At 39.5% G+C, this 26571-nt stretch overlaps 1 protein-coding gene across 1 annotated transcript in view; it reads right to left on the bottom strand.

Annotated features, from left to right (window-relative positions):
• The window catches only part of USP45 (ubiquitin specific peptidase 45), a 44292-nt gene extending 18203 nt beyond the window's left edge, over positions 1 to 26089 (bottom strand). Inside the window, exons 1-7 of the mRNA XM_010187086.1 lie at positions 25990 to 26089; positions 23720 to 23889; positions 22038 to 22141; positions 21432 to 21532; positions 12431 to 12576; positions 10651 to 10746; positions 8702 to 8832 (exon numbers count right to left, since the gene is read on the bottom strand). Coding sequence (XP_010185388.1) covers positions 8702 to 8832; positions 10651 to 10746; positions 12431 to 12576; positions 21432 to 21532; positions 22038 to 22141; positions 23720 to 23889; positions 25990 to 26089 — 848 coding nt within the window. The remainder of the gene's footprint in view (positions 1 to 8701; positions 8833 to 10650; positions 10747 to 12430; positions 12577 to 21431; positions 21533 to 22037; positions 22142 to 23719; positions 23890 to 25989) is intronic.
• Positions 26090 to 26571: the final 482 nt, after the last annotated feature.

Raw genomic sequence — 26571 nt, 5'->3', positions numbered from 1 at the left:
GCGGTACAAGGGTCTCAGCGCTGAACGGCTCGCTGGAGGCACTTGGGGATGTAACTGGAGACGGATCTGAGGTGACAAGGCAGCTTAAGGTCAGTGCCTAAAATTAAGTGGAGTAAATCTGGACCCGCACATGCAAAACAACATGCTCACATTTAAAATATAATACTTTCACATTTGTGCTTCATATCTACTTTTTGACACAAAATTGACAATATCCCTGGTTAAAACTTATTTCATGATCCTGCTCCATTATGAGGCTTACTATAAAATCTGGAATCAGCGGAGTGGGTGTTTTTTTCAAGCATTCTTTTTAAAGCCAGATTTTTTCTTTTACATGTGCAGGTCAACCTAAAAAATTATTTTCAAATACAAAACCAAAAAAATTAACTCAAACTTGAAATACACCTCTTAAAAAGTAAGTATTTTGATTTAATCTTATTAAAATGCAGGGGGTTTGCTTCTATTAAAATAACATTCTTTATTCCCAATTAATTTTATTGTAAAAGCCAAATACATTCTGAAAAGCACTGAACCTTTATTTTGGATCCAATGAAACACTTAATACACATTTTAAAAAAATTAACATGTACCTGTGTGCATGTTTACATGCATACATAGTTTCACTTTTCAATTTGCTAAAACTGTTTTCTCACTGTTTCTTTCATTGAATGGCCAAGAATCTTTTTTTTTTTTTTTAACCCAGATGCCAAAATCTGGGATATTCAATTCTGAGAAACCTCCTTAGCCACAGTATTACCATTAGTTTTGTTTATGAGACATCTCTCATTTTCCTGAGACAGTAAGTATCAGTGGGCATATTCAGCCTATCTCCTTCAATATACGCACATTAATAGCTCCAGTGTACAGTGAGAAGATGAAATCTTGCATTTACACAACCAGGATCCTGGTACTAATAGGGATATTTAATTTTTTTGGCCACAGCATCAAGGACACTGCAAGAGACATTATAGTAAAAAGGACAAAAAATTAATAATTACTTGACAAAGAAGCGAGCAAGAACTTGGAGGAGGTATTTTTCACTGCAGGCACATCTCAGAGCTAGATTTTCAATGCAAATCAGAGAAAAGCCTCACTTAACAGTAACCTTTCAGTACTGTTTATGGTTTGCAGTGCAACCTCCCACTGATGAACACACGATAATATCAGATGAAAATTAATTTACTAAATGATATTTCAAGGGAAAATCGTTTACCGACATGTTCCACACAATTTATTAGCTTAAATAAAAGGGGGGGGAATGAACTCAGCCGCGGCAGTTTTTTGTTTCTCTTAGTCTTTCATTTTGCTAGCACATAGTTCATCTATGAGGACAAGATTATTTAGGCTTCTCTGTGCTTGCACTAAATCCTCTTCCAACCTCACACAAATCTACATGCTTGAATTTTAATGGCAACAGGGATAATGGGAATGTAACAGCTACCACTTTAAAACCGAAGTGGGAGGGAAAGTGACTCATAAAGATGCTATGTAAGGTTTGAGTAGTTTACTTGGACTGACAAAGGATGCCTTTGTTAACGCTGCTTAACATACAGTAAATCTGTCATTCATGTGCATAGCGTGCTGTATAATGTTGGATATAATTCTAAATATCTGGTGTTGGGTGGAAAAACATTTGAGATTATTGCATTTGTTTCTGGGGGGAAGCCACAAAAGAAAACCAAAAAACAACAATAAAAAAGAGGAGGGAGAGAATTTCACACCACACAATGCATTTACTGGAAACTTCCTACACTTATAAACCACTATTAGGGGAAAAAAGGGAATTAATCCATGCTGATACACAGAAATCTGACAACTAAAAGATGTGCACTCTCGTCTCCTTGAAAATATGCTTCAAGCAAGATCCTTGGCAAAAGTGGGGGACGTGAAGATGGTTGGTTGAGTTGACCGCTCACAGATGTGCTGACATATGGAAGCCAGTGCCAATGCGATACAACCTGTTGTACAGTGTCAGCAGGATAATGACAGAACAGGTTGAACTCCTGCTAATGGCCATAAGTGGTGAAGGACAACTGTGACATCGACATGCGTACTGCTCATCCAGCCTCTCGTCGCTCATCTGGAACCAGTGAAAACTGCTTGACTGTCACTTAAATACTTTTCATGATGATCTACTCCCTCAAATGTTTTAATAACAGAAAGTGCATTACAACAATTTTTAGAAGGAGAAAAAACGCCAATGCTCTAAGCAGTAATACTTTTATTCTCTATCCTATATCCATCTGAGGGCAATTAAGCTATGCTTCAAAAGTAAAATGGGGATAGAATTACAGTCATCCAATCATACTGTACAGAACTGCCATGCCTTTACTGTCTCTACTAAAAATCCTCTCCAAAATCATCCTTTCAGTAATTACTATCTTTGAGCAGAAAAAATCCTAATACCTAGGAAAATTTTAGAAACAATAGTAAGTGCTTGAGAATAGAAAACAGAGCATACTATTTGATTTCTTCCAGTAGTATAAAATGCAGAGGAAGCCCTTTGATATTGCAGTACACTACAGAGAGGCCAAGTAAAATGTTTACTTAATGTTAGCCTGAGAGAAGGAATTTTGCTTATCTGCAGATGGAGACGTTCATCTCTCCAGACTGACCAGTTACCAATGAAAGTTAGAAAAGCATGCAAAGGGGCATTTTATAAAATTTACCACAATTCACCTTTCTCAGTGACCCTAGCAAACACCTATTCACTGGCATTTTAGAATAGCTAGAATAAAAGCAATTGTTCTCACTAGTGATCGCAAGTTATATGCAGCACTGACAGAAAAGAGAGTAAAATCCTACAGCATGATTAAACCCCACAATCAATCTTTTCTCAAACCTGCACCACAGACAGAAGTGTTCTGCTACCACGGGGCACTTGGTAGGAAAAAATTCAACTGAACATGTGCTTGCCCCAAGATGTAACTCTAATAAATAACAAAAGACACGCTTGTCATATCTTGATGGCATGGATAGACCCTTATCTCCTTTGGATGTGTTAGCTGATTTCTTTCATCTTTTTCTGTCTCATGTTCCCCAGAAAGAGAAAACGAGGCTCCATCACTTTGTTGCAATGCACCAGATCTCCAGCACCTGAGCAAAAAGCACTTGTTAGAAGTAGCTCAGAATGGACATAATAGCTGCCATGCTACAACAGAGCCATTCCCCACTTGATCATCAGAGGGAAAACACAAGTCTTTCTAGTGAGTAATGGAAACACCAGTCTGGGGAAATTTCTTCCCAACCACCAGCTGGTAGCCAGGTGAAGGCCTTTATGCACGAGGTGGTGTGTCCGTATAAGAAAAGGTTTTGCCTCTATATGGACACCTAACTCTTCTTTCCTCCTTTAAGACCTCTTAATGTTTTCAACAGTGCTCTAAGACAGCCAGTTCCACAGGTTAGTTACATACGATGTTAAAAAAATACCTTTTTTTTAACCCTGGCTCTAAATTTGTTGCCACTCAGTTCCACAGACAGCTCCTTGAACTGCTTAAATAAGCACAGCTAATTTATCTTCTGTCAGTTACTGTCTTCTCTTGTTGTCATGCCTCCTTTCCACGTTCTCTCCTGTTTAAATTCCCAATATTCAAGTCCCTCTTGACACAAAGGCTCCCTGTTTTTGTTACCTCTGCTTAAAAAAAGCTCCAAACTGGCTTTTTCTTGTAACACTCTATTCTGGTTAACATAAACATTGTTACTGAAGGTACACCTCCAACGTACCTAGTGAAATTATTGTTTTCCTCCTTCATTGTGTCTACAAACACTGCTCACCAATACCATCCACATTACAGATACTTGTGTTGTCCAAAATCCTGCACAGGTCTTCCTCCTGAGTTGAAATTAACAAAAAACTCAGAAACAAATGCAGATGACTCCTGTCAATGCACACTACTTACATACACGACTCATCTACTTTGGACTCATTATAAAACTCACTCATCCAGCTTTGTTAACTTGGTCCTAAAATTACGGAAATTCTAAGAAAGTTAACTGAAATAAAGCCATGCAATCTCTCTACTGCTGCTGCAGTTCAGAAGATTCAAATCAGTGCAGAAGACTCAAATCTCCTTCATCAGATTGCTCCCGAACGTGACACAGCACTGTCAGCAAAGCACATGGAGGCAAGACAAAGACCAAAGTAATTCTTCATAACTGGTCAAGGAAACATCAACTCTGTGTTCTGCTGCTATGAACTTTAAATGGTAAAAGTCAAATGGGAAAAATAAGCAAGTTGGAAATCTTTTCTAAAAATGTATTTTTCTCTACAGCAATATTATTTTAAAAGAAAAGGCTCAAAAAGACTCCTCATTAATGAGAAAAATCTTTTTTCCTCCACCTCTTAAATCCTGTACAAAATTACCTCAGTTTCCCTTAGCATTTCCTCTGAGAAGAGAGAAATGTGGAATGCTCTAAGCATTGTTTAGGTTTCCCTGCAAAACTGATCAAATAGTCCTGACTCTGCATGACCTCCATTCTGACAGTCCCACCTCTGCCCTGAGTTGTATTTTCTGCACCTAAGAAGGAAAGATGAATGCTCCACGGCAATGGAAGACCTATGTGTATTTTGTGACCACCGATAAAATCTTTGTTAGGCAAGTATTTTTTCCTGAATGTTAATGTAGCAATACAATACCCCTGTAAATAATTATTTGGTGGAGGTTAGAAGCAGCTAAATTCCGGAACTACTTTCTGGACTCATCATTTATATGCTGCAACATTTAATTGCTATACAAATTTAAGCTTTCTTCCATCAATAAAATTATTCAATCATAACAAATAAAGGAAATAAAATTTATGTCCTCTTAATACATCAGCGTTGCATTAGTCACTAAGTCTCCAGATAAGTCAGAAGTCTGCAGTCCTGATATTCAGCATAGTGGAAAACCAACAGAAGGGCCCCGTAGCTATGCTCACAATCTGTCCTCGCAAAACATCTGACAGCTGCAACACTAACGAAATTAACAGTGGATGAATTAGTACCAGACGCTAAACAGTTGCTATAGAAAGACCCATCCATTTCTTTTCTTCTTCTCCCCTTCTTCAACCTGGCTACCCCACCACTTGATAAAATTAACACTCAGTATCATTTTTTTCCTTTGTTACAAAAATAAAAAAGCACTACAAATACCCTTTCATACACAAGACGATGAACCTCATGCTGTCATCTCCCTAGACTCTTAAAGACGCAGCATGCAGCAGAAAGGACTGTGTCCCAGTTCTCCTACTGCTTCTCAGCAGCAAACGGGCACCCACTTGCAGAGTTTCTCACTTGCAGGTTTTGGGATCCCAGGGCCATGACAGAGCTGCAGCTGAACGAGGCAGCGCCTGCTCCTTTTCTTTACAGGCTCTCTGCCCACATCTGCCTGCATTCCTATGTGCCTTCGGTGCTCCTTTTTAGTCCTTCCCTGCCTTCTTAGGTTTTGTTTCACTGAGCACTTTTCAGTTTTTGAGTAAGGATGCCCAGTTCAAATGTGAGCACTCAAACTCATACTGCAACATCTGAAGCAGGTAGAGTCCTGAAGTCCTACAAGGACATTAAAAAAATCAAGTCTGGATATCAAATTTAAAAGTGTTATTCCAGCATTGAACTGGAAATGAGGACAAGTGTCAGGTGTTAAATTATACAGATACCTTTACTGTATCTTGCATCAACTGATCTGACATCAAAATATGTCACCATTCAGTTAGGAGATTAAAAAAAAATTTAAAACCCCAAAACCATCAATATCAATATAATAATTATATCTATATAGACACACACACATATATATATAAATATATATTAAGAAACCCAATTGTGTCATCAGGGAAATGTATCCATTTTTAAAGGATCAGTCTTCTGCTACAAATGAGAAAAATGTTATTAGAAAATCACTGTGCTGCTTTTTGGCTAGACAGCATACTGTAACAGCCCGGACGAGTAGGTAGATCTAAGTATATGAACGGCACCAGCATACTATCACCTACTGACAGCTTCAGCATTTCAACCGCTCACGTTCATAAGAAGCCTAGTAGGATTTGGAAGTGACTCTACTAAGTAATAAGTGAAATGTCTATATTCTGCATGACCATTCAAAGTGCATGTCCCTGTTTTGCAAGCTATAAGCAGCAGCTCAAAATAATGTTATGGGACTGGGAAGACAATTCCTGGGTCACTGAGTCCAACTCTTGGAATCACAGACAAGTACATCCTGTAGTATCTATACAATCTGCTTCACAAGTTCTTTATTGAAGAAAGGTATGGTCATATACTGTAGACTAGGACTGAGACAGGGGAAAGAATAAATTAAACAAACAAACAAACAAAAAAATAAGGTTGCAACTGGAGTCAGCAAATTTTTACGTAAATCCAAAACATTATTATCAGAAGTCCTTCCCCAGGCCCTTCTCCGCATTAGTTAACTGACTTGTCTTTCTCTGACATCCCTCTCTGAAATACAAACTTTTTTTTCACTGTAGTTCTTCCTTTTCACATTCATCCTGTCACCTCTTTAGGAAAAATGCTGTTTGAATTTTACTTGTTAAGTAAAAAGAGTTTGTGCCAATGCATGTGAAGACCGTAAGTAGCACATGCCTTTAAGGTGACTTTATTAACACGACTTCTTGGCAGGATGCAAAAAGAAGTTTATGGAGAATGCTGCAGCAACACAGACTTCTTCCTAGCTGGGACTCCCGCTATCTTGCCATGCTCTCTTCTTCATTTCAGCCTTACTAAAGAGTAGAAAGCCAACTTTAAAAGATAAAAAAGGCTCTGTAAAAATGGCATGACAGAACTCTGCATTCATATTCATACTGCTTAAGTTAATATATAGTAAATGTATTCAGTTTGCAAAGATAAAGATTTCCCATTCTCGCACTTCCACCACTACAGACGGCTGAATTTGCTGAAACTCTTCCCTTTCTTCTTTCTTGCTTATGTCACCATGAATAACAAAATAACCAAAAGACCAAAACCTTCACTCATAGCCGCGCAGTCACTTACTGCCCCTGAACACCCGATTTCTTGCAAACAAGATGTGGCTGACATTTGTGTTATTGATACTAGGACTAGTAAAGGATTTCTATCTAAGCTGCATTCTGCGAGACTAACAAAAGAAGCAGGGATGAGAGCAAGAGATGGCAGAAGCTGCCAGATACGTCTCTAAACAGCAGAAGTCTGCTGCTCACATTAAAATACGTTTCAGATTTAGCTGGTAGTTACAGTACATGCCCATCTTAAAGATTAAAAAACAACAATGAAAAGAACAACTAGATATCTGAGATTTAATATCAATATATTGTGTAGCCATCACTTAATGCCTACACAAATACACACGCACCCAGAACAGATACAAAATAACTCACTTCAAAAATACAATGCCATCTGAAGTGCACTGCATCGCTATTATTTTACAATGAGTTTGCTAAGGTGGGTTTCAAAACATGGTTTACATTATCTTTTCCCTTCTATCCTTAATACTTACAAAGAAAAAACTACTGTTTCTAGTTAATCATTTCCCTTCTATTTCTTGACCAAATTTTGTTCTCATATTCACATTTTTGAGTCACCCTTGAAACAGGAGGAGTGAGGAAACAACATATTTTTGTTCCCTATATATTCTTCTTCCAGGTAAATAACACTGAACAGAGAATACTGCTGTTTGTCTTAAAATCACTATAAGGACACTTCACATTTTCTTTTACAGCTCAAAAGAATCAAAAGGAAATCAAGTATAATAGAAAAAATATTAGTTTTCTGAAGTTGAATTTTGAGGATAAAGTAGTAACTGATTTCTTCATCAGAGTTAAATTGTCCCTGCTCTAGTCTAAAAGCTTTTGTTTCTTTATACTATATTTTAAACTCATGCTTGCACAGTGAGGTTGCCCTGGAACACCATGGTGGGAGGCTGCAACTTTCCTCCGAACTCTCTTGCTGCAGAACGCTTAAAATTCTGTACAATAATAGTGTAGGAAATAAATGAACATGCATTATTAATCATTTTAAATGTGAGATTCAGCTGTATCATCCGCCATTTACTCTGTTCTACAGCTTCTTTTACTTGTAAAGTCAATATTTAAGTATTTGTATCAACTTTTAAATAGGTCTCCTACAGGTGTTTTAAAAAAGCAAGATTGTTTGCATCATAATTGAAGGCACCTACAGAGCACCACTGTAAACATTTTCCATGCCAAGAAGCAGGAGTTTCTTTAGGGCTTGTAAGCTCTTTGCAATCTGGAGCCATATGCCATTGCAGCGCTGCTTCAAGTCCTGACTTGTTAGATCCTTTTTAATTTTGAATTGATGCCAAGGTCAGACATCATAGCAGAGGTTTCCCATTTAAAAGCTTACCCTTTTTTTCAAAATACCTACATACGCTTTGCAGTATTAGCACAGCTTTATGCTAACATACAACAAAAACAGAAAGATAATTCTATTTTCTGCAGTTTTACCATGCCCCTTTCTGCCGTCTCACACTCAGTTCAAAGCCCAGGGAGACTGAATGGTTATGGACTGGGCTATACATTTCATCAAGAGCAGGTACAACCCCGGAGCACAACAAGGAGCCCTGCAACTTTAAAACACAAAGAAGGCATTTTCTGGACTGCCCAGTAAAAACCTAATGGCATCTTAGAAAGGAGAACAGATGTGGCACACTTAGAAACATATCACTGGAAATTGCAAGTTAATAAATAAGTAAAAGATACTGCCAATACATACTTCTGACAAAGCTGGCTGAACAGGACTTTAGGAGAAAGAGGACCCTTTCCAGCCTCCCTCATGCTGTGAAGGAACAAGAACATCGCTGAAGTCAAAGGTCCTGGGCTGGAGAGATTTACCACCAAAGGATCCTTCAAAGCAAAAGTAAATTGCACATCAGATTTCAAAGTTCATGACACACAGAACTTATTTCAAATTAGTACATTTATGACAAAGTACAATGTAACTTTCAGTCTTAGAGTGTTTTGGTTTTGTTTTGTTGGTTTTTTCTAAATGTTGATGTCACCTACATGCCTGAAATACTTAAGACAAAGCTTATTATTTAAGCATTAAAACTTGCAAAACCAAACAATTCTTGTCAAGCAAATCAGTTGGTAACCTATAGTTTTGGAAACAGACACGTCAATGAGCCAGTCTGATTCTCACAAAACCAGACTACCTCCTGTATTGCCTGCTTTACTCTTACTGCCACACGCACTGAAGTCCAGTTGAAATGGGGCTGGAGGAGGTGGCCAGCAGCCACCCGAGCCGGCTGCAGAGCAGGAGACCCTCCTGCACTGCCTGTGTGCCACGCGCTCCCCAGAGCCCACAGCCAGCCAGCTCTCCCTAACGTACTCCCAGATCCACACATGACCACGGTGCTTCCTACCCGCTGGCCTGGCTCTTGCAAAACAGATTACTACTGCTGGATGAACAACTAGACAGTGTGCCTCGGCCAGGATGTGGATCCACCCGAAACATAAGCACTACACACAAATAGAAAGTACTTGCATTATATACACTATCAAAAGGTGGAAAAATGCCCCTTACCAGCAGGAAGCTGGGAGTTTCTACATTCCTGTTAGTTACACTGTCGTAGCCCTCTAATCTTGCATTGAAATACAAAGACCAGAAAACACAGCCTTTGCTCCAGAGATCTTTCTTACTTTGTAAGCATTGTCATTAAGAAAAAAAACTAAAAAAATCTTTCAACCTTACAGCTGTGCAAGTTCACATCAAGCGTAAGCCAATGTACCACTGGCTTTCTAAGCCTCCAGGTACAAACAAGCTCCAGACCTCAGTTGCGGCTCAGGAATAACTTAGTGAAACATGTTGCTGCTCAGAACTGCCACTGGAGGTAATACAGACAGCAGTGTACTGAATTTCACACTGTTCTTGCCTGGAGAAGCTAAGAACATCACCGACAGCAACATGCAGAAATCTCCATCATTTCAGAGGTATCTGAAACAGAATCCCACCCCTCAACCCTCACTGCCACCAGAAAGCTCCCAGCAAACAGCAGAAAAAGAAAAAAAAGATTCAAAAAATCCTCTGTAAGATGCTTTCTTTAGCTAGCAGAGGGAAAGAAGTATTATCTTTATCAACAACAACGTATTAGTAAAACCCAAGTCTCTAAGACATGTCTGGGAAGGGAAGCATATACTTTTGGTAAGGACCACATGAGCCTCTCTCCCATACACCTCCAATGAGCCTGAGGACAAGAAATTTGGTCCTCACTGAAATTTTGCTGCTCTTAATTTATTCCTCTGGCATATGAAGCATATAATAAACTTTACAAGCCTTATCAATGAAGGTCTGGGACAAACTGGAATAAAATATTTCATTAACAGTTTCTAGAGCTAAATACACTATTTCCTGTATTATACATCATAGTGAAGAAACGTAATGGGAAACAAAAATAAACCAGCCACTCGTTCTTAAAGTCAGGCACTATTTGCTACTTCAACATCACTAAAAGTGAACGGAGATTATTATTCCTCCTCCTCCTTCAGGGCTGAATAACCAGCCTTGTAAAAGAAGTGAGTTCACAGATATCATAAACCAGCTAAAAAATTAAAAGGCAAAAAGAAACAGGAGAGTAAGAGTATGTCGCTAATGGAGATGTACCTTCCCATCCACCAGCTTCCTCCCACATTTCCCCAGATTTGTATTTCTCACTGTATACTTACCAATTGGGAGTCTGAAGTATGACAGATTTTTAACTTCGTTCCTTTCTCCTTCATCTCATACATAAGTTCATTTAGTATGTGAGTCTGTGCCAAGTTCTTAAAGAAAAATAAAAAACCAAAACAAGAAACACACGTTGATCTTTCAAGAACACATTTTTCTTTAGTTATAAACTCTAAATTCAGGGATAGACTAAACCAGATATAATTAGAATCACAGAATGTGTCAGGTTGGAAGGGACCTTTAAATATCATCCAGTCCAACTCCCCTGCAGTGAGCGGGAACACCTCCCACTAGACCAGGTTGTCCAAAGCCCTGTCCAACCTGGCCTTGAACACTTCCAGGGAGGGGGCATCCACCACTTCTCTGGACAACTTGTGCCAGTGTCTCATCACCCTCATAGCAAAGAGCTTCTTCCTAATATTTAGTCTAAATCTACCCTCTTCCAGTTTAAAACCATTACCCCTCATCCTATCGCTACCTGCCCTTGCAAACAGTCCCTCCCCAGCTTGCTTTTAGGCTCCCTTCAGGTACTGGAAGACTGCAATAAGGTCTCCCCAGAGCCTTCTCTTCTCCAAGCTGAACAACTCAAACCCTCTCAGCCTGTCCCCATAAGAGAGGTGCTCCAGCCCTCTGATCATTTTTGTGGCCTCCTCTGGACCCGCTCCAGCACTTCAATGTCCTTTTTGTGTTGAGAGCTCCAGAGCTGGACGCAGTACTCCAGGTGAGGTCTCACCAGAGCAGAGGAGCAGAATCACCTCCTTCAATCTGCTGGTGTTTTATCATTATTTTATTATTCATATTTTATTTTTATTATACATTATTATTATTTAATAAAGTACAACTGATATTTAAATCATACCACTAGAAAAAGCAGGTATCACCCTTATAAAAGCCAAGATCTTTGATCTTGAATTGTTTCTAGAGTTTTACCTACTTCTGCTTCTGTAATTCCAAAATACTTCTCTAGTAATAACTTTATTTTTGTTGAGCAAGATTATTTAATTTTTAATTTTTATTTATTCTTTTTATTTGCAGTAATTCTACTCCTTACAAATTTGCTATTTGTTGGCTGAGTTTTGTAATCACTACCACAAACACAAGGTAAAGAGTGCCAATTCAGCAAACCTTCATAGCACACCTTTCTTCTCATTTGCTCACTCTTGTCTGCAGACACAGATGCCTCTGCTCACCAACAAGCAATAGGATGCTCCAATATAAAACCCGCTATGGCTGCTGCTTTTTTTAGGATGTTGGATTAGTTGTACACTCAACATCAATAAAAGTGGATTGGTATAGCTCATTCCTTTTACTCTGGTTGGAAAAAGCTCATAATCAATAAAAGTACTTTTGTAACTGCATCCACTGCAGGGGCTTAAAATCATCACAACACGCTGTGCAGACTTTTACATTATACGTAAAGTACCACTTTTCACACCCACCAGTACGGCAAATACTGTGTGTTACTCATGATTGCCTAATGCTGAACTACAAGTAAAACCATATGCTAGGGTACAACCCACACACATATGCAGTGTGTAAAACACTTGACATTTTCACTTGTCTCATTACTCTGAAAAATGCTACTAATCCAGGAATTCTTTTTTTGCTATAACAGGAAATATTGCTTGGATAGCAAGGAACAAAAAGAAGTGGGAAAGGACCTGCAAAAGCAGAATGACGACCAGTAACAGTCAGAACCTTTCCTGAAGTACACAGTTTGTACAGATTAATTATTTCTGAAGTCTCCGAAGAGAAAGCTGTATGATCTTTCCATCTTACCTGCATGACAGCATTAAAAAAGCACGTATTTCCTAAATTGTTTATTCCTTTGACTGGAACAGATGCACCACTACCAGAACTTTTTCCTTTCAGTATTTCACTTGTTTCACTGTTTTCTTCACGGAGTCGTATGATTTTTGATGAACCTATAATGAAACTATAGCTTAACATTACTATGTAATCGCATCGTTTAATCAATTCAGTCCTTCCATGGATTACATTTATCATTTTTAACATATGAGGAAAGATACTTTGATGATACTCTAAGCTGCTTTACGTAATCTTAAAAAAAGACATCAGCAGTTAGATACCTGGGGGGGGGAACCAAAACCCAAAAAAGCAACTAAATACATCCAAGAAAAACTTCCACAATAATCACACTGTCCTGTAGGACGGTAACTTCTTCAATTACCTAAGCAACAAATAAAGTAAACCAGGTTCTGTTAGCTTATTAACTACAGGCAGTTAAGATGTACGGTCATTAGACACACTAGACACGGCTGCTTTTGATGCATCTGAAGAGAGGTAACCCAAAGTCACCACCTGAAGGCTGCAAGTCTTTGTCAGTCACTGCCCTCTGTTTGAACTGCCCTGTACAGCTCTGTCGACGGCTGAACTGGAGTTGTTATCAGTTTCCCAAATGCTACGTTTGCTCCTCCACCCACCTCCCCCTGTCACAGCCTGAGGAGTTGCCAACACAACCCAAATGCAAGTAATGCTGCTGTTTTAATTTTATACAACAAAAATTTGATAAAACTGCAATGGAATATGCTACCGGTGTATATCCTTATTTCCCTTATTATTTAAATAGATGAGGGGCAGCAAAGTTAGATAGTCATTAACTTGTAGCCTAGAGGAAATGGAAAGACTTGAGGTAGCGATATTTAGCCTCAAATTCTACTAGCAACTTTCATATTGTCATGGTTGCAGGACTAAATATGAACATTACTGACATCTGCAGTGTCTTAAATATTGATTAACAATGCATGTCAATGTAAACGAGTTATGGACTTAATAGATGCCAAGAACTGTGATGCTGCAATCTCTGTCTTGACATATGAATTCATATATTTGTTCTAATGAGTTTCACATTGAAGTCTCATTAAAGTCTTCTTGAGAAATGACTAACAGACCTATTTACGTTAATGAAATGCTCATGCCAAAAGGTTCTTCTTGTACAATCCTAGGTAGTTTCCTGCTTAGAAGATGCAAAAATATAATTAAATTAAAAAGAAGTCATTAAAATATCTAGTTTATCTAGCAACAAGGTTCTGACACAGTCTGTCTGCACCCTGTAGTGCCATCAAGGCGTAATTATTTTTCCAAACTGTATCCTGAGTTTGTCAAAACGCAGTTAAAGGTGCTTTACTGCTTAAAAACATTTTTAAATGTTCTTGGTAATGCTGCTTACACAGCTTTAAAATAATCTTCTTTTCACTGGTGTGGAAAATTAAGACACTACAAGGGCAAAGTAAGAAATCGAGTTCTCCTTGAAAAAGCAGACAACGTGTGTTTGAACGCAGAGAATGACAAATAGCTTGGGAGCTGCTCTCACCCTGAAACAGCCACTGTTTTACGGGCTACGTGCAGCGACAGCTTTTAATTGACATTCCTACAAGGGGCACGCTACAGTGTCTGAGACCTGTCCACCCACACAGAGCTCCAGAAAAGCCTGAGCAGAACAGAGCTCCAAGTGTCTGCAACTCCAAGGCACCGTTCATTCTCAGAAATTTAATAATGTACCTGCAGACCTCTTCCCCTCAGAAAAGTGTGCCACACAGAGAAGTGCTGGGGAGAAGAGATGGTTAAAATGAAAATTTAAAAAAAAGGCAAAATTCTGTAAATAATTTGTGTATTAGTATACCACAGTTGTTGCATTTATCCATCGGCATTCAAAAACATCTGGGACAGCATCTTAAAGTAAACAATGTTCACAAGGCCATCTGGACAAAACTGCAGGCAAAAAATAAAGCATAAGCATATGGAAAAGCAGATTTTTCTCTTCCCTTTAGCAGTACAGGATGACAAATGTCAAATCTAGATCTGTCCACGCTTCACTGTGCTATGCTTTGCAGCACCACCTGGCTCTCCTTGCACAGCCACCAAATATGGACAGCACTGCCACAGCGGACCATATCTGCAGGGCAAACTCGATAAAAGCATTTCACTTCATGGTTAAATGGCAGCTTCACACAAGTAGCAAGGTTCCATTTGCTGAACCTTACATATAAATTATTTAAGGGGGGGAAACAAAGCCAAAGCATCCAGCTTCGCAGTAAGAGCTGGATGAATACACAATTGTAAAACACAATAAATGAGAATCAGATACTCGACTGCCACAAAGCTGGATAATTAGTACAGGGATAAGGAGAAGTAGCAGTAAATTAAGAAAAGGCCTGTATGTTGTTACTGAAGTCTAGGAACCTCCTTTCATTCAGAAAGTTTTAATTACTGCCTCTTGATTTTTTAAAATAGATTTTACAAACGCAATCCACATGACGCTTTACTATTTTTTGTATCTGTGAAAAAGTCTTGACAGAAAAACGTTGGTTTGCTATTGCAAACATTATCTGCTGCCTAGCTTACTCCACACAGATACTTTTAAGGACATGCAGAGCCAGAGGAGGGACAGCAGTATTTAATTTAATTCTGTTCAGTGTCCCCAGCTCAGTGATAAATGACAGACAAGCCTGAAGCTGAATGTTTAGTTGACATGTGAAGAGTTGGTCAGTCTTAATAGAAGATGCTGGTAATGACTGTGATAGCTAATACTTCTACAGATTGAGGCTGGAGGGTCCTTCTGCAAGATTAACCAGAGGCTACAAGCGTGTTATTAATCAAAAGGCTAAAATGTAATTTTTTAAAGTGAATTTGCACTGAACTATTTCATGGACTCTTGCCGACACAATCTTGCAATCCTGCAATGTTTTAATAAGATGCTCTTTTGGATACGAAAAGCGACTTTTAAGCCAGTACAGCTATAACAGGGACCCCAGCAGAAAGATTCCACTGAAATCCCAGCGAAATTCCCAGCTGTCGTCTGCTGCTGCCCACAAGGGCCTGCAGCTCCTGGCCAAACAGCGTTTCAAGAAAAGAGGATCTCCACGCCACAAGCAGTAATACCTGTTATAAAGGATCTCATTAATGTCAATGACAGCAAGGCAAGTGAAAAGCACAAAAGCAAATTCATAGATTGACTTCTGCCCATAGTTCACTATTACATCTTTTCGAGAGTTGCACGGTGCCCCTCAACCTCTCTGCTCTTCTCAAGCGCTATGGCCACCAGCCCAGGCAGGCCTGTCCCTTCCCAGCAGGGACAGCATATCTGACTGTGACTGTTTCGGGGCTCACACACTCAGACCATGCCTCTGTCAGATTTTTTTTCCTGCAGTTCTGCTATAGATGTGGCCTTTCTAATCCACAGACATCTGACATCACCCTGTTCTCCCCTGTGCTAGCAATCCCCTTCCCACCAGACCCAGAGGACAGGAGTCAGAGACTGCTTCTCTGCTACAGCTCTTGCCTGCAATGCACCCTTTTCTGGCCACTCTTTTCCTCAGCTATTTTTACCCTACTTCTGCACACCTGTACTCTTGTCTCCTAAGCTTTGTGGAGGCAGGGAACACCGCTTTGTCCCACAGCTGCACAGCACCGGCCTCATGGGTACGTGGCTGAGATTCCTAAGCCCAAGATTAATGATTCAGTCCATGAATCAGCACAAGTCAACAGACCAGGTGTCCAAACATGCACAGTGCTGACACATCCACTTGCAAAAGACGTTCAGAAATCTTACCCCAGATTCCCTATTGATTTGTTCTGTCTGTATTTCAAACATCTGCAGCGCACGTGGACTTCTGTCCTGCCCTTACTGAAACTAAGGTGTGCCTGGGGGTGCAGATGGTATGCAAGCAGAAAGATAAATAACATCCAATTTTTCTTTCAGCCAAGGGAGTAAGCATTTTTGCTCATCTTTTCAATGCAACTTTTTTTTTTAATTAAAAATGAGGGTTCCAGGAATATACACTTTTATTCCAAGGTCAAGTCTTTTCTATTGAATGCAACTCTGGTACTTCAGCTGAAGGTCTTCACACTAAAAACAAGGTTAATAGATTGCCTTTATTTTATCAAGTTCTCATCATGCTGTATTATGAAATGCTACTAAATTGTCTGGCACAGCTTTTTTATTTTAAAAATTTAATTTATTTCTCAACACTGTGCAACAATGAGAATCTAAGCCTTAGAAAAACAGCACGGTTCTCTTCTGAAATGGTCACTTGCTTTAAGTTTTAAAAGCCCAGTTTCTCTTGCGGTGTTACGATCCAACCAAATTAAAGACTACAAACTGCACTTTTATTTCTCTGGTTCTGCCAGAAGGTTGTAAACTAAAACCCAAATCTGCACAGTGTGAAAAAGCAAGCTATTCAAGCACCAGCTTTCATCCTCTATGCCCAGATGACTTGTGCTGCACCTCAAAAGTAAGTACATGGACAGGAAAGGCAAGAATCAGTAGATAAAAATGACTGAATGCTTAGAAATGTTTTTGCCAATGATTCGGTTTTCTTTTCTTTACAACGTGTGTATTTAACAGCAGCCTCTAACAAGTAGGCAAACTTGAAAGAAAAATTAGGACTGACAACATAAATGTCTTTTTGCTGAAGTGTATCTCAGATTTGAAGAATCAACATATTCTGCTTTATTTTTCTAGTTACTTTTCTTTTTAAGTAATGGACAATGGACTTACATGACTTCAAGATCCAACCTACACACAGTGAAAATCAGTTATGAAAGAATACAGTTATTCTTTTCAGTGCGATTCTTTGTCAACTGCTCATATCCACAGACAAATGCAAATCTGAAAAAATTACTCATCATACTATTTGTTTTTCCATACAGGTTAACACCTACTACCCTTACTGTAAAATTAGGTGGGTTTCAGTCTTTATTTTACATTAGTTATACCCATTAAAACAGAAATCAAGTTTCAAAGTTTCAAATATTGGCAAAACTGGGCAGCTGAACTTACTAGGAAAATCTCATTCCTCTGCTTGATCTTCTCAACAATAAATTTAACTACAAAATTTGACAATAAATATTCTTCCTTCCCACACTATTGCCACACAAACCGATTTAATTAACTGCTCTATTTAAAAAAAACAACCTGATTATGCAATCTTATGTCTCCACCGACATCTAATTTGGCTTTTGTAAAGGAAAATACGCGTAATATCCACCTTTAAGACTGCAAAACAATTTATTTTCTCCAGCAAATGAGCAGACACGCAGACCGCAATGTCTCAGCATGGTTCCTGTGTACTACATGTGCATTATGTCCATGTGAAGCTCACAAGTGTGCCACACGGACAATGCTGCACCTGCCTTCCTGTGAAAATCATCATGGCCTGCTAACCTCCTCCACAAAACACATTTCTGGGTGGCACACCCTAGAAAGCAATCTTGCTTTATTCTTCCATCTTGTGCCCAACATGACCTCTTAACCAAACAGACTCCTCTAAAAAAAAAAACAAAAACCAGGAGGAAATAAAAAAGGCAGCATTGCTGGGTACAACAAGGCATAGGATCAGATGCGAAAATCACACAGCTGCAAGCATTCTTTTGGGAACCCAGCACTGGGATTTATCTCAATCGCTTAATGTAATTACAAAAGTCAGTCATGTAGTAGTAATGTAATTTGCACATTTTTACAGCTGAAGTGAAGTTGAATCTTTATGAGAGACCGAGTGAAAAGCAGGGATCCTGCTGCCACACTATTCCACCACATTAGTACCAAATGACAAGCATTTTGCTTTTGTTTATTTTCCAAGATGCACTAATTAGGAAATCTATATAACCCTCCCTTACATGTTTAAGCTGATTATTTTATCTTTAAATTACTCCTGCACATTCAGGAACTGCAAAAAAACCCTAGCAGCTCTCCTCTGTTACTTTTAGCCATGTTCGTACAGCATTTCAGCAGAAATTTCTACACAATGCTATTTGAATTTTAATGATGCACCATGCCAACCAGTTGTTACAACAGAAAGAAATCCAGACGTAAGACGAATTGTTGTTGCAGTGCCACATTCTGATATGAAAATTAAGTGTCTTCACTTTGGCTGCATTTTTAGGAAGAAACAGAAAAGCAATGGGAAAAAAGCACAAGACTGATTTTTAAGTGAGAAACATGAATTGTCAGTTTTACACTACTTGTTTCTCACAAATTATTCTTTATTTAAAATTAGTGTATGTTTTTAATGGCTGAATGTACAAAATAAATTTTAAAAAATCTAAGCCAACTAATAATTTAAAGGATGACAGTTACACTGAAAATATCACTGTAACACGCTACACTTAAAAAAAAAACAAACTAAAGATAAGTTATCAACAGTAGAGTAAATATTCACTGTTACACTTCATGTCCTTTGTGCATGAATTACATTTCGATTTCAGATTTTATTTTTCAAAAATTCTTAAAGGCAATCTAATTAAAGAAAATAAAAAGTCTTAAGTTACATTTCTTGCGGGTAAGTACCAAGTGTGTCAGCTCCAGTACTTGACATAAAACAGAGAGAGCATTGCTATTACACTTCTCAAAGTGAAAGCAGAATGCCAGCTCTGGTTGGGAATGCCCTCTCTCACACACACACACCACTTATTTATCAATCCACGGCTGTTTCCCAGCCTCTTCCAGTGAGGAGCCTGCCCCAGACCAACAGACCATGCCAGGCAAACAGCCTTCTCCTCCTTTCCTTGCCACTTCAGAAAACGCAACAAACCATCCTTGTGCCAGTGTGCCCAGAGCTCTCAAGAGCAAGATCCAAACTGCTTAGCACAACCATGCTCTGCTACATGGAGAGGGTCGCAGACTTCCACCCTGAAAACATGACTGGAAGTACACGCACATGCTTTTTGTATTAATATGAGCTTGCACCTGAGCCCCAGCCCTGTCCCAGCACGGAGCAGGAGACAGGACTGCCTTGCAAGAGCAACCTCCACGTGCCGAGACCTCTTGCTGCTGAGGCGGCCACCCTGCAAGGCTTCTGCATGACTTCCTCATGACTTCCTCAGCTTTGGAGGACACCGGCATCACTGTTCACACACTCAAAACCAGGTACATGCATGAACTCAAAAGATGAAGCATACCAGTGCAGGCCACTAACACATGGTCTGAGACACAGGGAAAGTGGACTCCTCAGTCCGTCACCGATTTAAAACTGTCCTGCATCTCCCAACGACTCGCAGGAGGACCCTCATGCTGCCCACAGCACCGCTCACCTGATGTCACCGCTGGCACCTGACTCTGCCTTTTACATCACTGCCACAAACCTCTTTTTCCAAGGCACCAGAGAAAGCAGGGCCAAATCCACACACTGATACCACTGCTACCACAAAACATGCGACCGCAAACTGAGGCTGGGTGACAGCCAGTTCGCCAATTCAGCGCCTGGTTTCAGAAACTGAAAACTGGTTTAAATAAAACAGGAGAGGGGGGGAAAAAAACCACAAGAAAAAAAATGTTTATGCCCTAAACAAAACCAACATAATTTTGTTTCCAGTTCTAGAAATGAATTTCCAGTTGTATTAGGCAAACACTTAAAAGAAATATGTTTTCAAAACAGAGTATCAAAATGAAACACAAATACATTCTGCCCTGCTCTGCTATAAACACCGGATTTTTAAGAATTTCTGGGCCAAATTTAAGCTTACTTTTCCTTAGTTTGAAATTTCAGTTGTGCCATACTCCAAAAACTTTAGCTATTTTGAAGTTTCACAAATTAAAGACTCTAAACTATGAAGCAGAGTCGTATCACTCAGAAAGTCTTATTCAGCAATACAAAAATGGAATAAAATTGTTTTCATTAAATTAACTGAAACAAACACTACAGCATTTTCATCTGCAAGAATGCTGCAACACCCATTTATTACATGTAAACTTGAAACCAATGCTGTGAACAAAAGTGAAATCACATACTCTATTTTCATTGCTCCAAGTGAAAAGATGCAAAAAGTAGCAATTTATCATTTTATTACAATTCAACAATTTACATACAACTTGTGACTAGATCAAAAAATAAAATGTGTATTTCTAAGTGACCCTGCATTTTTTTTCTCCTCAAAAAATACGTAACTCCTCTTAAAACCAGTAGGATTTATGCACATGCAGCCAGAGGAATACCAACTCTCACCCAGTAAGGCAATCCTTCTCCATTCTTACTTCTAACCAGTTTATTTCCTCTGCTAAAAACTGCAACCGTTTTAAAAGTTTACTTAAGCTGTTTTTGGTGAATAAAATCTGGAATCCAATGCACTCTAAGTCACCAGCCAGCAACGCTGCCAAGTGCGTTACAGTAGGGATGAATAACAGCGACATTATCAAGGGCAGACAGCTGAGGGCCACACGTACAAAGTTCTACGTACTATTACATATATTGAGAAGCTTTAGTAGGCTACTAACATAAGACATTAAGATAATGCTATTTTCTATTAATAGAAATGAGCATTCTGTCAATTAAACGCCAATAACACAAATTAACAGAAAGCATTGCATCCAACAACAGAGTACTAGAAAATCCACTTAAACAAACTTATTTAACTGTAGAGAACAAATATAAATCCGAAAAATTTTAAAATGTTACATATCCACACTAGGAAAATTCTATTAATTCGTGCTTCTATATAGCTTTTGCGCATTAATTTATATGGCATCTTGTTTAAGGTAACATGTTCTCTCCAATAAACTTTATTCATTAAAGCCAAATCTGGAAAAACTGTCCTACAGTGCTCAAAATATTTTTAAAATTTAATCATACTGTAGGGAAAAAAACAACATTATGTTTTGACAGGCATTACTTGCCCAAGTAATTGCACAATCACAAATTACATTATACTTGCATCACACGTAATTTTCAATTGTATGTTTAACATGACTCAAAATCTGAAAAGCTCATTTTTAGAGAGAGGACGTTACAGACGTCTCCAGATAAAACTATTTGTGTAAACTTACTTGGTTCAGCCCTGGAGCCATGTTTTTGAAGAAAGTCAACTATCTGAGCCAAAACCTTTTTGTTGCAATGTGTTGACAGCTCTTCATCACATTCATAACACCTAAACAAAAGAAGAAACTAATTCAGGATATCTGGATGCACCTCTGAGCTCTAACACACCTCTCAAACAACCCTACTAAAGCTACACAAATTACTAAAGCTCTAGGTTTCCAGTTTTCATGCTAAAAAGAGCAATGAAATTTAATCCTCTCATCTCATATACGCTCTTCTATAGATCCATCCCAATTCACTGCAATACTTACAGATTCAAACAATCTCCGTTTATATTCCTGTAAATAATCATATAGAAACAAGCAGGAAGGACAAGCTCCTATAACCAGCCAAGTCCCTACAGAACACAACGGACTCAAACTTCTATCTTAGTATAGATTCGTGATCCCTCTGAGAGTCCTAAGGATAAACTTATTTTCCCTTCAGAAAGCCTGCCTTTTCTCTACATAAAGTATTTGTTTTATCTGTCAGAATCATTCTTTCGGATGAGAAGACACTGCTCTGAGCAGTCCTTATACGCAAGCACACACGAAGACCTGCATGCTCATTCTTACCATATGATCCAGGTGCTGAGGCTGATAACAATGCAGTGAGGTTCTGTGCGCGCTGTCTGGAAGTGCTTCAGGGAATGCTGACCTTCCGTGTTCTTACTACATCCCTAACAACAGAAACACCAGCACAGTGAGGGGAAAAGAGGGAAGTAGGAAAAGCCTGTGTTATTAGTAAATAAACTACAAATACCTCACTTTGCAAAATTAGACAGAATACTCATTTAGCACTCTCAAGGACTGAGAGGGTTTAACATTCTTTATAATCCAGTGTTATAAAGATACCAATTAACTTAAAAAAAAACCACAACTTTTTTTTAACTAATAAAGGAAAATCAACAACACCACAAAACCAAGATCTCATCTCTTCTACTTGGTAAAATCAGTTAAAAGCATAGAAAATTGTTGCTTGTTTTTTAGTAAAATAGAAATAGCTTTTGAATAAGTATTGAATAAGTACCAACAGACAGAAAATTAAGCCATTCACAAAAATAAGAATTCTCCAAAAAATGTGAATGAACTGACTACGTAGCATATTTGGTCCACAGAACGTCAAGGAAGGACAGCACATGTAACCCTCACTGCTCAAGAATGCCAAATGCATTCCAGACAGCAAATGCAAGGGGTACCTAAAGTGTTTTGTACTAAAGAGCTACTCAGAATACACCATTTATGTACAGCAACCTCCTGAGAAAGCATCTGCAATTTTGCAAGTATCTGCAGAGTGGGATTTAGAACATTCAGGACTGGACTTTGAATGAGGCACAAGTTTTGGAGGCTATTAACAGCATAAATATGAAAAAGCACAGCGTTTAACTCCTTTTAAAAGCCCTCCTTAACCACAGATTTTCAGAGACAAGATATACAAGTCCTCAGATCTAGTTAACTGTCTTCTGAAGCGTGCAGATAGCATCTTTCTTTGCAAAACTAACTGATCAGATAATACTGGTAGGAGCTGGCTCCTGTCCTTATTAGGTCCCTACTGAAAGTCTACCAAAATTGTGAAATGCTTTGTTCAAGCAACTATTAGCTGAACCAAGCATGACATTGCCTGTAAACTGATTTTTTCTGTATCAGGCTTTACTTCACACACAGGGCAGAAACCTGTGTGAGCCCTTGGAGTCAGGACCTGTCATTTTAAACTCTGAGGCTGTGATTTGAAATTATAACTGATCCAATCTAATGGCTAGCTGCCACAAAAATCAGCGTTCTCACTCCAGCACAGTCCTTTATCCCTGGTTTCAATCAAATCTAGGACCCGAGTGTCCACAGTTTAAGTTGATTCAGCAACACACACGTTTGTTTTTTCGTTCATTTGTATTTGCGGGATCTCCTGCCAGATGAGCCAGCTGAACGGATGCGTTTTGCAACCACACAGTTCCTGGAGCCAGTTCCCTGTAAGCGGCAAGTGCATACAGATGAAGAACAGAGAAAAGGCAGGACTGTCACTTACTGCTTGTGATGCCAAACTGCACCATAATACACAAAGCCAACCCAAAACACTGCTGAAAATGAGACAAGAAGAGCGGAAGGCCACATCTCACTCTGCTGAAGAAGCTGAAGCACGGACTCTCACAACTATGCACTTATGTCGCAATGAGATGCCAAACAGGCAAGGATCCACACCAGTCGTACCCTCTAAAAAATCAGGGTTGAACCACTTTTGTAAATCTACAGCATATGCCTACCTGAGAGCCACATTTGAGACACAGCCATATGTCTGAAGGCGCCACGGGCTCGCCATCACTCATCCGCCTTTCCTTCAGGCATTCTGCACATATTGACCAGACACTCTGAGCCACCGCTCTCTTCACATGATGCACATCCACTGCCTGGCTCACGTGCTGGCAGGTTAAGCCTGGAGAAAACAATGCATACTCACCTTCATTTATTAAAAATAACAGCTATGGAAGGGAGCACATGTACACTAAAAGAGCAGTCTTCAATGAATTCAGCATTAGGAAAAAAATACCAAAGAACTAAAATAGGAAAAATCAGCCAGCTGTTCCCCATATACTGAATTTTATGAAGGATCTATTTTAGTCTTTCTATAATGACCTTTTCAAGTCAATAAACGCTACTTCTTACAAACAGATAAACTATTTTGTACAAAAGTACAAGAACTACTGTTGTACAAAATTCATCTCCCTGTTTTTTGGTAGGTTTTTTTGTCAACAGTAAAATACTACATAGATCTATTTTTGCATAGAACACAGGCAGTTGACCTCCTTTTCAATCCATAAAGAAAGGTTTTCAAATACTCATGCACCCCTACAACAACTGCCCATTCTGAACACGAATATCAACCAACGTTCTTCTCTCCTGTATTTTTTGCACAAAGTCTACTATAATATCACAGAATAACCTAGGTTTGAAGGAACTTCTGAAGGCCATCTTGTCCAAACCCTCATTCAAAGCAGGGCCAAATACAAATTTAGATCCCGTTGCTGATGGCTTTGTTCATCTAAGTGGTGAATATCTTCAAGGACAGAGGTTTCACTAACTCACTAGAAAATCAGTTTTCTGTCTGACCATCCTCAGGGTGAAAATAAAATACATTTCCTCATACCCAGCCAATTCTTCCTTGCCCTAATTTTTGTCTGTCACCTTTAGTGCTTTCATTGCAGACCTCCTAGAAGAGTCTGGCTCTGCCTTCTCTACCACCTATCAGGCAGTCAAAGAAAGAAACTACTTTCACTCCTCTGGCTACACAAACCCATTCCCTTCAGTCCCTCTTCACACATCGTGTTCTCAATCTCCTTAACACCATGGAGGGGGTGACCCACTGATGGGCTCATTTTGACAAGTCAACATCTTTCTTGTAAGAGGAAGCCTACAGATGGACACAGAACTCCAGATGAAATCTCACAAGTGCTGAGAAGATGGAAAGAATCAGGTACCTCACCCTGTACTCTAGTTAATAAGGTCCAATATACGGTAGGCACAAGCCAAACTCCTTGTTTTTATTCAGTACACGAGGACCTCCAGGACCTTTGCTGCAAAGCTGCTTTCAAGCCACTGATTCCCATCCTGCCCAAGTGCCAAATCCCCCCCCTGCCATTGTTGAACTCTGAAAAGTTTCTGTCAGCCCATTTCTGTAGCCAGTGCAGGTCACTCTGAGTGGCAGATCTACCCTCCAGCATATCAGCCGCTCACCTCAATTTGTTGTCATGAAGATGACAGAGTGTAGCCTCACAATGACATCACCGTGCTCTCTCAGCACCTTCAGATGCATCCCACCTAATCCTATGGACTTGTCCACGTCCAGTTTGCTTAACAGCTCTCAACATTCTTACACTTGGGACAATACTGAAGTCCCAGAGTCTGTCACTATGTTCAGGGACCAGGGAGGACTTAGTGCAGAGCTTCCATTTGAGGACAGAAGCAAAAGGAGGATTGAACTTCTCAGCCTTCTCCCATGCCCCATACCCCTAGATCCCCTGCCCCCTAAAGCAGCAGAGCTGCACTTGCCCTAGCCTTCATTTTACTGGCACAGTATCCATACAAGCCTATCTTACCCTTTAAAACCATCATCGGATTCAACTCTAGCTGAGGCTGGCTTACCAAATCCCATCGCTGCAAGCTCAGGACCCCTGTAAGGGCAGCCCAAACCTGCCTCCACCTTCTCTGCCCTTCCTTTTTGCCTATGAGCTCAGCTGGAAGCTCCCTGTTCAGCCAAGCAGCCTCCTGCCATGCACGCCTGACCCTCCATGCACTGGAAAGGACCGTTCTCCTGCTCTGAAAAAGCTGTCATTGAAGATCAAACAATGCTCCAGCCCTTCAGGGCAGTCATGTAGTGTTACAACCGATCATGTCATAAACACCTAACTCTGAATTTATAGCAGAAATATTCTAACAAGAAAACTATTTCATGGTACTGCAAATTTGTGGTTTTCATCCATCAACACAGAGGTTAGTAGACCTCAATCTTAGGGCAAACGTCACCTAATGTATTTACCTGAAATATCATCTGAAGAGTCCTCATCCTGCGGTCTGTTGGGCCTTTTGCTCCTCTTCGGTTTCTCAGGGTTGGCTCTCGATGGATCCTTCACCCGCATCTGTTACTTACTGGGAAAGAGAAACAGGGGTTGCTGTATTGCCCAAACACCTCATCAAATGTAGTGAGTTTGAACTCTGAAAGCATGAGATCAAATCACACATTCAAAGCTCACAAACATAGTTTTAGGCTTTGACTAATGTCAGCTGTTGTGTAACAAGCAGCGTGAACGTGTCAGGAATGAACTCTCAAGAATGCCGCAAGATCAGTTCGTTACATTACATGACGTTACAAATTGCATTTGTAGCCACAGGGGACACACATTTCCAGGCAGTGGTGTTAAATATTTGAGATACCGAGATATTCTTTTTGTTATTGTAAAGTAAACTACTGCTATGGAGCTACAGCCATACCTTAACAGAAAAACGACATCAAAATAAAAGCTTCTCTGCTTTAACATATCTCCCCGAGGAAAGGTTTCAGTCACCATTTACCCTTGCACATTCCCTAAAAGCTTTTGAGCAATGTCAAACAAATTAATAA

The sequence above is a fragment of the Mesitornis unicolor genome, unplaced genomic scaffold (assembly GCF_000695765.1).
Source record: "Mesitornis unicolor isolate BGI_N332 unplaced genomic scaffold, ASM69576v1 scaffold40186, whole genome shotgun sequence".
Lineage (NCBI taxonomy): Eukaryota > Metazoa > Chordata > Aves > Mesitornithiformes > Mesitornithidae > Mesitornis > Mesitornis unicolor.
This window is presented reverse-complemented; position numbering and strand designations above follow the sequence as displayed.